This window comes from Hyperoodon ampullatus (assembly GCF_949752795.1).
Source record: "Hyperoodon ampullatus genome assembly, chromosome: 1".
Lineage (NCBI taxonomy): Eukaryota > Metazoa > Chordata > Mammalia > Artiodactyla > Ziphiidae > Hyperoodon > Hyperoodon ampullatus.
Genome location: NC_136914.1, coordinates 147,483,055 through 147,499,111, shown reverse-complemented (window position 1 = coordinate 147,499,111; position 16,057 = coordinate 147,483,055). Strand labels below are relative to the sequence as shown.

Here is a 16,057-nt window from a genome sequence, read left to right as displayed (position 1 = left end):
CATTGCAAAACACTAACCACTCTCAATTCTGAAAAATATCAGAAAGGGGGAAATCGGTATTTGAGTAAGAGTCAGTAAAAGGTACATTGTGGATGTGCCTGGTTTGTGGCTGTGGTCAAGGTGGTCACTGCCATTCACGGTGTTTATATTATCACCCTGACTGAGGCCAACGTGACTGATGGAGGGTGTTCATTCATGGAAGATGGTTTGACTGCGTGACTGCTCTGGTTTGTGAATGCAGCTGCTATTTGTAAAATTTAGTAGAGGCTCTTTTTCACTCATTTTTCAAGTATTCAGTGGGATGTTTTAACTTCAGGCACTGTGTTGATATCAAGAATACAGAAGTGAACAGGGCAAGTACTTACAGATTCTTCCCAACTATGAAGAAATATTACACAGAAAATCACATGACTGACTAACTATGGAACATGACTAATCACATTATAACTATGGAATGTGCTGCAGAGTTCAAGTAGATGGTGATGTGACAGTGTGTTACAGGGAGCCCTGACAGATCTAGGGAATCAGGGAGGCTTTTGTGAGGCAGGGACATTTATGCTTAGAGCCACAGGATTTGGACAATGAAGCCAAATGAGAAGAGCAGAGAAAACTTCCAGACAAAGAGAACAGCATGTAAGAAGACCCTGAGTCAGTAAAGAGCTCCAGGCAGAGCTCCTGCCTGGAGCTTAGCCGGGAGCACACCATCGAATCAGGGCTGAGATGTCAGAGTGGGAAGCATACCTCAGTGTGTTGTGGGATGTGTATAGGGATTTGGGTTTTAATCCGTAAGTGAGATAGGCAGCCATTGTTGGATTTTCAGCTGGGAAGAAACAATCAGATTTGTACTATGATGCTGGATTGAAAAAAGTGTAGAGGGAGCCAAGAGTGTTTATGGCGGGGCTAGTGGTTGTAGTAGTTCAGGTGAGAGGGACATTGCCTGGAAAAGGAGAGAAAAGCACTGGGTCAGATGAGTTTTAGAAAATGGAAATGAGAGCTCTTGGGTCTATTTAGATAAGCAGGAGTGAGGAAAGAGAAGGTGTCAAGGGTGAGCCACCAGATGGTTGTGGGAAGATGAAGATGTTGTTAGAGGGTGGATCACAAATTCAGTTATGGACAGGTTGAGCTTGCTTGTGACATGATTCCAGTGGAGCCAAGGAGTGGTGGGTCTATAATAAGAAAAGGCACAGTTACTGTGGGTTGTTATTATACCAAATCGATAATTCAATTTGGAGTCCTGGAGCTCAGAGGAAGGAGGTTTGAGTTACAAATAAACATTTGGAATTTGGGGGAGCATAGAGGGTAAGGAAAGCCAGGGAGTATATGAGCTTATCTAGGAAAAGGCGGGGGGGCGGGATTAAAAGAAGGCCAAGGATGGACACGGTGCCAATTATGCCTCTCATTGGGCCTCTTTCTCTGAGGTAAGATCCATCTGACTTTAGATTTCTGCATCAGAAGTGGACTTCCTGTACTTCCCACCACTCTGCTCATACTAGAATGTTTGTAGCTATCCCTTTATGAACCCTTAATACATATTTATTTGCCATCTTCAGGATATTTCTCTCATTTATTATGTTATTTATACCATCATCATCATCATCATCATCATTATAACAGGTAACATTTAATATATTCATTCTCTGTGCCAGACAATTTTCTAAGAGCTTTTTATACTTTTAACTCATAACCCTCATCAAAACCCTATTAAGTAGGTACCACAAGTATCCCCCATTTCATGAGGAAACTGCAGCATCTAAAGGGAAGAGGTGCTTGATATCCATTTCCTGCACGTCCCTAGCATGAAAGAGATGTGTTGCACTTCCCTTCCTAGGTGGACGGTATCTTTGATGTAGGCTGTCGGGTTCGAAATCACTTCAGCTACTACAAGCTGAGGCATCTTGGGCAGGTTACTTAGCCTTTAAAGGGGCCAAGGCCGTGTTGGCATATAATAAGTGTTCTTTAATGTTAGCTGGGTTGCTGTTGTTATTCTGCCTTCCCACAGGATGTAATTTCCTTCAGTGTGCCTTATAGGAAATCCTGATGAGGTGGTGAGGCTTATAACCAGCCCAACCTTGCAACTTTCCTGTATCTACTGTCACTCTTCCAAAATGCCTGCCTAAATGGTTTGTTGATATTCTAAATTTCATAATCAGTTTCTTGGTCATTCAGCATATACCTCATCATAGGTCGAATGGGTGGCCAAGTCCAACCACAGCTGTCAGCTCTATGCTTCTAAGACAGACAGTTGTGTCCAGGAAACTCTCTGACATGCAGGCTCGTGTGCCTGTTCTTTAGTCATTCACAGAACCCTTCAGACCATGCAAAAGTCTGTAATTTTCAATATATTTTTGTGAGAGCACTAGAAGAACACTGTTGTCATTATACTAAAGGGTTTACCTGTTGATCTTTTTGGCCTTTAAATATGTTTTTATCCTTTGTCTTGTTTGAAAGATCACTGGGAATAACACAAATCCTATACCCTTGGAAATTTCAGTCTAACAAAACAGAGAGACATTAAACAAATCATGTTGCTAATATTAATAAGAGTTTTGATAAAGGCCCCAAAGGAAAAGTAATTATAATTAGAGTATATAATCTGGAGACCTGGCCTAAAGAGGAGAGGAGTGGAGTTGGTCAGAAAGACTTTTCTGGGGCTTCCCTGGTGGCGCAGTGGTTGAGAGTCCGCCTGCCGATGCAGGGGACATGGGTTCGTGCCCCGGTCCGGGAAGATCCCACATGCCGCGGAGCAGCTGGGCCCGTGAGCCATGGCTGCTGAGCCTGCACGTCCGGAGCCTGTGCTTCGCAACGGGAGAGGCCACAACAATGAGAGGCCCACATACCGCAAAAAAAAAAAAAAAAAAAAAAAAAGAAAGACTTTTCTGAGGAACTGAGTTTGTGTAGCATATTGAGATTTACCCGTGACCCATCAATTTCAAACATTTCCTTGACTTTCTTATTTGTCAACATCCAACTATTTTTTAGAACACTGTGATTTTGCTCTCTCCCCACACATCATTTAGTCACCTGCCTGAACCCTAAGTGTCCATCACTGGCTCAAGTCAGTTTCTGCTCCAAGGTGTTTTTATTACTGGCACTTTTATTCTTCTAGTCCCAAAGCCAGCCGGCCCTTTCCCCAACCAGTAATCGTTTCCTTTTCTCTTTTCCTCCCAAGTCTCTCTTTGTTTTCATTCTCCCCGATAACCACCTTGGTCTGGACTCAGACCACCCCCAACCTGGATTATGCAGCAGCATCTTAGCTGGGACTACCCAGACTCCACCTGCTTCTTCACTGCGTGCAGTGCAGCGTGTACTCTCTCTGTTCATATTACTGCTCTTTGTCCATTCTGGATGTCACTGCTACACTAATTATCTGTAAACACTATTTTTATTGTCTCTCTTCTGTTCAGATACACCCAATGCTGTTTCACACTCTTGAGTTCACAGTCACTTCCAAGGATGTTTGTCAATCTGCAGTACTCTTTCAATCACATGTTATTCCCATTTTCAACCCAACACACAGTGCCTTATAATTAGTTTAGGCTGACTCTCAAACACACTGTAACCATTTCATTTCTTCAACTTTGCCAGGTTTTTATGCCTGATGTGTTCACCTCATCCTGGTACCCAAATCCTGCCCATCATGCCATGTCCCCCTCAAGCACCATGTCTCTTAGAAAGTGCCACTGACTTTCCTTTCATTACTCTCTCTTGCCCTTTCTTCTGAAACTTATAATAGATATAGTCTGTAGAGCACAAATCACTACTTATTATGGGTAACATAGTGTTGGCTGCTGTTTCACAAGTCTCATTTCCCCCATAGAGACCATGCTTCTACAGAGAAGAATCATTCCTAAAATTACTTCTGTGGTGTCTGCAGCACCTAGTACAGCACTAAGCCCAAAGCAGGTGTTCAATAAATACCTAAAGACTGCTTGCAGAATGATTAATTGAAAGGTATCTTTGGGTGGGTGAAGACTTAATATCTACCATAGTTGCTCTTTTGTCCCATGTTGGGATGGTATGAATATATTTCTTAGTAATGAATAAAACAGAGACATTAAATCCAGCAAATTTATGGATAATTGTAATGATTAATAGTGATGTGTAGCCTTAAAAATAATTTATGGTATTAGAATAAAGTAGAAGGGTCAAATTAACCTTTAAGGTTAATATGCCATTGTATTCAACTAATTCCACAAATAGCCATTTGGTGCTTACTCTGTGCCTGACCCTAGGGGCTCAGTGATACACAAAAGAAGCATTATCTCTACTCTCCTAGAGTTTACAGATAAACAGGGGAGACTGACTTTAAACAGAATTTTAATTATAATAGTGTCAAGAAGTACAAAGGAAAGATACTTTCCACAATGGCTGTGTGTGACTGCTGAGTCTTACCATGTTTAGGTCAGCTCCACGCTGAGAAGTTTTCACAGGGGAATTGTGTGGAGGAGTTTAATTTTCCTCATGTAACTGTCTTCTTAGTGATGCCCCACTGGTGAAAGGCTCAGGAGAAGCTGCTACAGGGCCATCTAATGCAGAAGAAGGAGTAACAGCAACAATTCAGTCCATCCCGAGATTTTCAGAGCTAACAGAGACAGAGAGAGCATGGGAAGTTGGTGGTGGTGGATGAGGTTGCAGTAAGAACAGGAAGTTTTGAGAGTCCACCCCAAAGACTAAATTTGACCACAGCGAAGTGAGATGTGCAGCCAAAACAGGTTTGCAGAAAACTTAGAGAATCTTAATGTATCCATTTAAATATGTTAGACCAAATCCTATGCTCAGGGACGTACACATTGGAATTCCCTTTGGCTTCAGGAGGACACTGGAAGCGTTTAATGGAAAAGACATGTCTTTCAGTATTTTATACTTGCTAATGGAGAAGATAATTTGATAGGTTCCTAATAATCGTCCTGCATAGTGAGACCAAATATTCCTCACCGTTCTGCCTCATCATAGGTAAGAATTTTATGAATTACATGCCTTTCACTTCTGAAAATAGGAACAAACTATGAGACACAGCTATCTGAAATGCAAAATGTGGTAATACGTTTTGTATCCAGTCAAAAACACTTCACAGCTAAAATTGAAACAGAGGCCTAGAGGGATGTGAGATTTTGTATCCTGCTATTATACCTCAGACTATTATAGTATTCATAAACATGTACCTAACTTTAAAAGTACAGTTACTTTTTAAAATGAAATAACTACAGTTACAATGAAAACTCTCTGTTGTCCTGGTAATTTTGATTTGCTTAAGTTACACCTAAACCTATGTGAGAATGTTTAAAAGAGTAGGATTTCTTTGAGACCATGTCAGAGCCCTTAGTGGCATTTTACTTGGCAAAGGGTGGTGTACCAGAGACCTCCCATGAAATATGAAGTTCAACACCTCCTTTCTTTGCAGTGTCCCTCAGACTTGTCCCTGCCTACATTCTGTCTGCTGTGTGAGCATTAACAGTCCGTAATTGGACTGTGAGAAATGAGCCTATACTGGCTTTTGCCAGAGTTAACTCTAACACTGCTCTGGGATATATTCCACATTCTTGATTAATTCATTCCCCCCGACCCCGCAAAATCTCACCCTTATCGTGTTATTTCCCAAATCAGGAAAGTTTAATGGCTCCCTACAGGCTTTCTCAACAATGAACTTCTATGCTATCTAATCTCTCTATAATCTGAGTTACCCATATTTTATTCAGTTTATTTTTAGCTGTTTCTCACTCTTTCTTTCAACTCTTCATCAGAGTGTCCCTTACCCAGTATTGTACTCACACCTGCCTCTGTAAAATTACCTCTGTCTCAGATGCCTATTCATTTTACCCTCATCCTTCAAGGCTCTGCCCAAATCCAACCCCCGACACATTGCAGACTCCCCCACTTGCCATGGTGTCTGTGTTCTCTCATCCTGTGCCAATCGTTTGTCTCCAATCAACAACCCATACATTATTGTTTGCATTCTAGTCACTGTCTCTACCTTATAATTTTGTTTCCTTTAAAGAAAGTCACTCTCCTGAACGTTTATATTTTAAATAGAAAGATAATTATCCCATAAATATTTGAATGAATGATATAGATTCCCTAAATATTTGAATGAATAAAGCACAATATATAATTTAAATAAGATATTTATCCTATAAATATCCTGCAGTTACATTCCAGAATATTATATTCTTCATAAAGATAAATATATATTCAAAATATTGCTCACTGCTTATTTCACAGGTGAATATCACAGAATTTTAGAGCCAAAATGTTCTTGGTGATCATTTATTCTAACCTTATCATTTTACTTAGAAGATACCAGGACCAAAGTGACAATTAATATGAGACAGAAGTGTAATAAACCCTAATCTTATGAAGAACGTCAACTACGATGTTCTCCACTAGCGCTTTCAGCTGTCTTCAGCTAGCTTTCAGCCTGCCTTATGGACAATAATAATACCTTTCTTAAATTTTTTTATATTCCATGATATTTCCATGAAAAGTGCCAGGACTGTAAGACTCTAATAAACTTCTAATCTAAAAAGCACCCATGTTTCTTTCTTATTATTTTTCAAAAGTTACTAAATTTTTCAAAGGTTACTGAAACTTGAAAAGAATTTGAAATTATAGCATAACAAAGTGTTTCATGAAGTTGCAGTTGTTTTCGTTATGTTTTTTAAAAACACTTTTATGGTAGTTTTTTACATAATTACTGAACTTTTTCTAAAAAGCAGAAACTGTTGTCTTAATAGTAGCATTTAATGAAATATATCCAAGCTTTTATGAATTTTCAGTGTATGCAGTTAAAAACAAATAGTTTGAGCCTATATTACATGATATGGCAGTGTATGGCTCAGGTGACCTCTCTGTGATCTTAAGTCTATATGATCTGCAGAATTTGATGCAAAGCTCAAGGAGTAAGAGGCAATTCCTTGTTAGTCCAACGTCTTTTCTATACTAGGGATAGAGACCTCTGTTCAATGGAACCCTTTCCCTCTTTGTGCCCCTCCCACATCCTCATTAAGATCTGGGAGAAGGAAAGAGTGGTTTTCTTACTTACCAAACACCAGTTCATGTGCCTAACAGGCTGCCACTTGTGCCAGTCACAAGGATAAAAACTTGCTCATCTTAATGCTGCAGACTGAATGTTTGATATTCTATTGCATTTTATTCTACTTTTCAGATTATATTTTCTGTGAGTCCTGATCAAGTGACACAAATGTGCTGCAATGGTGACATAAATTATTGATTGAGGCTGGAAAAGTGTCTGAAACATCATCTTTTCTTTTTTCTTTTATTTTTTTATGGTGCCTCTATTGGAACAGTCTGAGGGAAGTATATACAACATGAGTTTTATCATGAAGCTGCACAGACACTTTCAAAGGACGGTGATTCTGCTTGCCACATTCTGTATGGTGAGCATTATTATTTCTGCTTACTACCTGTACAGTGGCTACAAACAGGAAAATGAACTGTCTGAGATGGCTTCAGAAGTAGACTGTGGGGACTTCCAGCACCTACCATACAGGCTGATGGAAGTGAAGACAAGGAAGCTTTCTGATGCCTCAAGGACAGAACCCACAGTCCTGGTGTTTGTGGAGAGCCAGTACTCATCGCTCGGTCAAGACATCGTTATGATTCTAGAATCCAGCAGATTCCAGTATCACATTGAAATTGCTCCTGGAAAAGGGGATCTCCCAGCACTTATAGAAAAAACTAAAGGCAAATACATTCTCATTATTTATGAGAATATTTTAAAGTATATAAATATGGACTCCTGGAATCGAAGCCTTTTAGATAAATACTGTGTTGAATATGGTGTGGGTGTCATTGGATTCCACAAAACTAGTGAGAAGAGCCTACAGAGTTTTCAGTTGAAAGGTTTCCCTTTTTCTGTATATGGAAACCTTGCAGTAAAAGATTGTTGTATTAATCCTCATTCTCCATTGCTTCATGTGACCAAATCTTCTAAGCTTGAAAAAGGTTCTTTACCTGGAACTGACTGGACCATTTTCCAGATTAATCACTCAGCCTACCAACCAGTAATATTTGCCAAAGTAAAGACCCCAGAAATCCTTTCTCCTCCCATCCCTAAAGGCACTTTTTATGCCACTGTCATACACGACCTGGGGCTCCATGATGGAATTCACAGAGTTCTTTTTGGCAGCAACTTGAACTTTTGGTTGCATAAGCTCATCTTCATAGATGCTGTTTCCTTCTTGTCAGGGAAGAGGCTCACATTGTCCTTGGACAGGTACATTCTCGTGGATATTGATGATATTTTTGTGGGAAAGGAAGGAACAAGAATGAACACCAATGATGTTAAGGTAAGGCTCTTTATCTCAAAGTTTGGTTCATCTCTCAGTAGGTTTGTCTAGGGCTAAGGGATTTCCTGGGACATAGGATTTTTATTTTATTTGGAAATTCTTAGGCGAACTGGGATGAGTTGGCTACCCTCAGCTATTTTTGAGATATGGGGCTATATCTCAGCCCTAGAACAACTAAGTAGATAATACATTTTTCTCTGAATCAAGAAGAAAATGAAGATTGTACTAAAGGATTGAGTGTGGCAGAATCCTGAAATGCATTTCTGGTGTATTTAAAACTACAGAGTAGAAACCACTTTGTTTAATTACTTTCCAGAAACTATCTACCTCAGTAAACTATTACTGATCTAAGACTTTAGTCCATTTAGCTATGAAATCAAGGTGAATTTATTTTAATGAAAATAAATACTCCCACAAATTTTCAAGAATTAAAGATCTCATAAGTAGCAAGTTCAGATGTTTCTGGAAGTCAAATGTGTGACTCATTTTCTCTTATTACTTTTTTGAAACTCTGAAAATTAGCACTACTAAATATGGAAAGCTATGAATACACAAGCATACCTATTCACATACACACATAAGAATTTACATTAATTTTCAAAATTCATTGAACACTTCTGGTTCATATATGAAACCTATCATGCTACATTTATATTGGATTAGATTTCTTACTGTGTAAAACTGCTGCCCTTAGATAGAAAACAATTATTTGAAGATAGCTGGTTATCATTGTGAAGGGATTATATTACATAAACAACTGGCTGTTTAATATTAATGGAATTTAAAATTAAAATGATCTACATTGATCTTAGTTTCCCATTCGAAATGCCACTGGATTCTATCTCTGTTATACTACATATTGATTTCGCGTAAAAGTGAAAGAAGAGATTTTGATACATAATTTTTATTCTATATAGCTTTGACCTTTTGGTAAAATATAAAGTACTGAATCAGATGGAAAAAAAGTCTTGAAACTGCATTCTTTTCTCCAGACACTAAGCATCTGGCAAATAATAGTAATGTTCATCACACTACTTAAATGAGCTAAGAATACCAGAAGGACTATTAAATGTTACCATGAGAGAGTGTGAAGACTGAAAAGAAAAAAAAACCTTTCATATTCTTGGCAATATTTTAGACTCTTCCTTTTAAGTCAATATAAATTAATTAATGAAGTTGTACTTAAGTTTTCATTAGTCTTTTGAAATAGTCTTTGAAAATGTAGCTAAATTAAACCAAGCTGATAGTTTAAACATTCATTATGAAAAAAAAAATTTATTATATCCTTGAAAATTACAAACAATATATAATTCTCTTTCTAATTTTTCCATTTCAAAATATTATGATAAAAAAATTTTAAGGCTTTATTTCTAAAATACAAGTCTTTAAAACTGTCAGAATATGTTGTTATGTCATTAAAAATATGCTAGATAAATCTCCGAGTTTTTTATGCAAATTCTACTATATCCTCTAAAATTATACAAAATGCCTTTAGTGCTCTTAAGGTTAAGCCATTTTTAAGTGTTATAAAAGATTAAAACCTTACTGAATAAATTCAATAAGAATTTAACATGTGTAAAATATTTTATGAATTGCTCACATTTAGATGAGAATATATTTTCTAACCAACCTAAAGGCTTAAAAGAAAGTCTGTTTTGAATTATTTGGGTTTTTGAACTACTTCTAAATTGTATCTGTGATTGTGTCTCTAGACATAGTCATTCATCCATTCATTCATTCCTTCATTGATTCATTCTGTAACTAGTTATTAAGCATGTCCTACATGTGAAGTAGTTTTGGTGATATGTAAATAGAAACATACACCATGGTCTTATCCCTTTAAAAGAGAGGGTGGGGAGGGTAAAATTAGAGAAGCTCAGAAAGCACACAGGTGAAGATTGTGCTGAGCATCTTCCTGCTCAATACTTGGAACGGCCATATCACACACCAGCCATGGAGGTAGGCACTAGGGATACAAAGATAAATAAAGCATGGCTCCCCCTTAATGAGTGTACCACTGTCTTGGTAGGGGTGGAGTGGGAGTGATAAATAGGTAGATAGCTTGCAATATGGTGAGTACAATAGGAAAAGTGCCTGCGTGGTTTTATGTAAGTAATGCTGTGTGAAACACTATACTGTGTGCTGTGTACCAGAACTGTTAAGTCCTATTAAGCAGAACAGATTTAGAAGGCAAAGCTATAGTGATATAATGATTTAGGAGGCTGTAGAGATGATATTCAGACAAAAGAAGATTTCTTGAGACTAGGAAATGAGAATAAGAATGGAGAAGGAATGACCAATATCAGAACAATATCGAAGGTAAAGTTGAAAACTTAGCAATTGGATCAATGGAGATGAAAGAGAATATAATCAAGAATGACATTAAGATTTTTAGCGTAGTTGAATAGAGTTGCCATGTGATTCAGCAGTCCCACTCCCGGGCATATATCCAGACAAAACTATAATTCAAAAAGATACATGCACCCCTATGTTCATAGCAGCACTATTTACAACAGCCAAGACATGGAAACAACTTAAATGTTAATCAACAGATGAATGGATAAAGATGTGGTACGTATATACAGTGGAACATTAGTCATTAAAAAGAATGAAATAATGCCATTTGCAGCAACATGGATGGATCTAGAGATTATCATACTAAGTGAAGTAAGTCAGAAAGAGAAAGACATATGATACCACTTAAATGTGGAATCTAAAATATGACACAAATGAACATATCTATGAAACAGAAACAGACTCACAGACATAGAGAACAGACTTGTGGTTGCTAAGGGGGAGGGGGAAGGATTGGGAGTTTGGGATTAGCAGGTGCAAACTATTATATATAGAATGGATAAACAACAAGGTCCTACTGTATAGCAAGGGGAACGTATTCAGTATCCTGGGATAAACCATAATAAAAAAGAATATATATATATATATATATATGTATAGCTGAATCACTTTGCCATACAACAAAAATTAACACAACATTGTCAATCGACTATACTTCAATAAAAAATTTTTAAAGTTAAAAAATGATATTTAGTGTAGTTGAATAATAGTTGATTATTCCAACAACAAAGAAAGAGGAGAGAGCAAGAAGATCATAATGAAGGTCATTAGAGGTCATATTAAAATTTTCAGTTTTATTTTAGTGCATCTGGGACATACAGGTATAGATGTTTAACAGGTAGTTGGCTCCCGAGAAGTCTGGGTAGCAAGTGTAGTTTTTGAAGTTATCATTCTAATTAGGGGATGGTTCACTTTCAGCATGAAAGTATGTGAGATCAGCCAGGGAAAGGGTTTATAGAGTGACAAGAGAAGAAGATAGAGTGTAGAATCTTGAGGAAAATCATCTTTCAGAAAATCCTGTGAATAAGAGTCAGAAAATAAGTGGAGAGAGAAAAACCTGTGAATAAGGGTCAGAATAGTCGGAGACCAGAAAGCTGTGATGCTATACAAGCCTTGGGAGTAAAGAGCTTCAGTGAGGGTGTGATCTAATAGCAGGGTCCACTGAGGTAAGAAATGGCAAGTCTCCTTTGGCAAAAGACAAAAGTCACTGGGGACTCTTACAAGATCCAGGGTAATGGAATGATCGAGGCAGAGGCACAGCTGAAGTAAGTTCAGGAGTAAATTAGGGGGTTAAGATACGAAGAAGGAGAACGTGGAGTACTCAGTGGAGAAATTTTGATATAAAAGAGAGAAGAGAAATTAGCTGGAGGGTGGGCTAGAGTTAGAGGGACCAACTATCCTGGTTTGCTTACACTGAGGGCATTCAATGCTAAAATTCAGAGTCCCAGGCAAACTGGAATGCTACGTCTCCCTAACTAACTAGGGTAAGGGAAGGATTTTTTCCTAGGAAGGAAGATCCAAGAGCAGGTGGTCTAAGAAAAGGTCATGGATGTGGTGATTAATAGTTCATAATTAATAGAAATATTTTCATAAAGCTCTTTTATTTAATTATTACCACTAAAAAAACAAGTATTATACTTACCCTATTTGATGTATTAGGAAAATTAAAAAGAATGTGAGGAAATTGAAGGTGACGTAGAATGTTTCTTGCAAAATTAGAAGGATGGTTGCATACCACGTAAATTTTAACTATGATGCTAATCACTGCAAACGTGCTTTTTTTCCTTATGTGGGACAAAAAAACTGTTTCCTTATTTAATCGGAAGATTAGAATTAGCAATGCAATATCAGTTTTTACCTGCCTTGCTACTGAATAATATGAGCACGTTTCAAAGAGCCTCAAAGCTACAGAAGAAACTGTGACATGGCACAAAATATATGACTCTTCAAGAGGAAGAAGATAAATAATGGACCTAAGGTATTATCTTCATTAGTTGGAGAACTTACAAGCCACAAGCCATAGCCCTTAAAGAACCAAAGAACATAGTGTAGACAAATATTATACTACATTCAGTAAAACTGAAGTCAGGAAGGACATGTGTGTGTGTGTGTGTGTGTGTGTGTGTGTGTGTGTGTGTGTGTGTGTATTGAACTAAATGGACAAGACTTGTCTCAAATTTACCATGGACTAGTTTTGTGATGTTAGAAAATTCAAGTTCCTAGTGTTCTAACACCTGTCCTCAAACATCCTGAGACTAGTGGTTTTTGGAGAAAGGCTTTTTGGAGAGGGAAAGTGGGTATATAAATAGATACTTCTCCCATTAAAGCATTTTAAAGTTATACATGAAAGCACAGCATGACCAAATGAATACTAACAATTTCAAATTCTCTCTTAGAAGAATGAATTCGCTCGGCCTAAGATGCATTATACCTTTAGACTTAGACCGTTTCGTATAACATTTCAGCCCTAAGATAGGTAGGAAGTGGAACAGGGAGGAGGCTCTGATAAAAGTGGTCTTAAGGGTTTTACTGAACTCTCTGCAGGTATACACGCAACAAATAAAAGAGCTGCCTATCACTCTCATGCCTATGTTTCTCCCTCCTTCTCCTTCTAGAATAGGCACACGCGCTCTTTCTAACGTTGACAAACTTTCTAACATCCGTGAGAAAATGAAGAACCAGCCCAGCTGTATCTGAGCACACTAAACAGGGTACTGAGCATGACTGGAGGGACTCAGCAACCATTCCCCGTCCTCACTACCCTAACCTTTCCCACTGCTCCCTTATGCTTCACTATTCCTTAGTTTGGCTGTTTGTTGATTACCCCTTAAATCTACATTTTGTAAGTGGCCTCATAAGAGAGGACAGTTCTCTATGAGTGACTTTATCATTATTTTCCCTGCTAACTGAAGGTCCCAGAGCGCCTAGGGAAAAGAAAGTGCTGAAAATAGAAGTAGGACGCCGTAAAGCTCTGAGAAGTAAGTGGTATCAGGCTCAGAAGACAGACTTGGCTGACTTCTCTGTCATGCAGGGGGAGCTGACCCCCCTGAGGCTGAAATGGAAGCTTCAGTGAAGGGGAGCTTCGTGCTGCCTGACCTCACCCTCTCACAAGAACCTTCCTTGCCCCAGCTAAGGTCAAGCCAGAGGTTTCATAAAGTCGTTGAAAAAGAAACTGACACACCAAATGTTTGCAGGGAAAAGGCAACTGCAACCAGTTATTCTGTCATAAGTAAAAATAGAAAGGAAACATTTCTCCAGATAGCTCACTATTGATGGATGTTAAGGCATGTACATAGCACCAATCTTTGTTTCCCCCTAAACTCATATTTCTCTAATTCCTTTCCATTTTCTGTGATGTTTCTTATTTTTTATTTGCTAATATCCACTTTAATTGCATTGTGCTCTGGAAGCATGTGTCTCTTTGATACCAATACTTTCCATTTGCTAGAATCACTTTATGACTGGATACAATATTCTTATAAGAACATATATTGTACAGTCAAGGTATATCTATTAGCTCAACTTTGTTAACTGTGTGGTTCAGAGCTTCTGTATTCTTCCTGTTTTGATCTTTTTTTGGATGGAGGGGAAGGAATAGAGTGTACTACTTGATGTTACCAAAGGTGGTATGTTTAATTCTCCAACTCTAATAGTGGATTGTAAATATTTCGTTGTTTTTCTGTCAGTTGTTCCCTTACATATTTTGAAGCTATGTTATTTAAGTGTGTGTGTATATATTTATATATTAATTTAATATTTTATTATTCTATGGCTATCTTAATACTAGTAGAGCTACACTGGCTTTTGGGGGGATACTATTTAAAAATTATACTTTATCTCATTTTTGTATTTGCTCTATCATGTCTTTACATTATAAATTAGTTTATTGTTTGTTTGTTTGTTTGCTGTACGCGGGCCTCTCACTGTTGTGGCCTCTCCCGTTGTGGAGCACAGGCTCCGGATGTGCAGGCTCAGCGGCCAAGACTCATGGGCCCAGCCGCTCCGCGGCATGTGGGATCTTCCCAGACCAGAGCACGAACCCGTGTCCCCTGCATCGGCAGGCGGACTCTCAACCACTGCGCCACCATGGAAGCCCTATAAATTAGTTTTGAGAACAATTTTCTATGACTTTTGCTTTTTATCTACTGTGTCAATATTTGCCTTTTAATTAACAAGATCGGTCTACGTACACTTAATATGATTATCAGTGTGTATGGATTAATTTCAGCTACCTTATTTTGTGCTTTATATTTGTCCCACTTGTTCTGTATCTTCTTTTCTTTCTCTCTGTCCTTTATTGCTTTTATTGTCAGTTTCCTTCTCTTTTCTACCCATTCTTGGTTTGAAATATATATATATATATATATATATATATATATATATATATATAAAATATATATTTTTTATATATATATTTTTAATATATATCAAACTAGTGGTTTCTCCAGAAATTTAAACATATGTGCTAATAAGCAAGGGGTAATATTAATATTCTCACACCTCAGTCAAAAAGTGCAAAGTACTTTGTCTCCAATCATGTCCACTCTCCTTCGGCTGATAAGCCATTCTTTTTTTTTTAATTTATTTTATTGAAGTATAGTTGATTTGCAATATTGTGTTAATTTGTGAAGTACAGGAAAGTGATTCAGTTTATATATATATATATATATATATATATATATATATATATATATTCTTTTTCATATTCTTTTCCATTATGGTTTATTAGAGGATATTGAATATAGTTCCCTGTGCTATACAGTAGGACCTCGTTGTTTATCCATCCTATATATAATAGTTTGCATCTACTAATCCCAAACTCCCAATCCCTCCCACCCCCACCCCACAATGAGCCTTTCTATGTTATGGCTGTTTATTAGACATTATTGTTTTTACTACCATCATGGTTTAATGAGATTGGCCTACTCCTTTTCAACAGGTAAGCCAGAGAGATGTCATTGACATATAATTCAGATCATGTCCTTCTTCTCAGAACCCTCCAGTGACTTCCAGTCTCACCCATGCTAAAAGCCAAAATTCTTAGTCTTTTATACCCTCTCCTTAACTCCCTGATCACATGTCCTGCTCCCCTCCTCTTCACTCTAACCTCCCTAGCCTCCTTGCTGTTCCAGCTCCTGCTTCAGGGTTTTGTACTTGCTGTTCTTTCTGCCTAAAATGTTTTTCCCCCAAATTGGTGCATGGCTCTCTTCCTCACTTCCTTCAGGTCTTTACTCAAATGTCACCTTCTCAGTGACGTCTTCTCTGACCATTCTCTTTAAAATTGCAACACTCCAAGTCTTCCCATCTTTTCCTAATTTTTTTCCCTAGCACTTATGATCATCAATAGTGTGCTGAAATTGGCACATGTTCACCAGGTCAACTGTGTACATCTCTTC

The 16,057-nt window shown here is 37.8% G+C and overlaps 1 protein-coding gene across 1 annotated transcript in view; it reads left to right on the top strand.

Annotated features, from left to right (window-relative positions):
- Positions 1–7,283: 7,283 nt before the first annotated feature.
- Positions 7,284–16,057, top strand: part of LOC307054555 (bifunctional heparan sulfate N-deacetylase/N-sulfotransferase 3) — a gene marked incomplete at both ends in the record, with an annotated part of 144,162 nt that continues 135,388 nt past the window's right edge. Inside the window, one exon of the mRNA XM_079706319.1 lies at positions 7,284–8,306. Coding sequence (XP_079562445.1) covers positions 7,284–8,306 — 1,023 coding nt within the window. The remainder of the gene's footprint in view (positions 8,307–16,057) is intronic.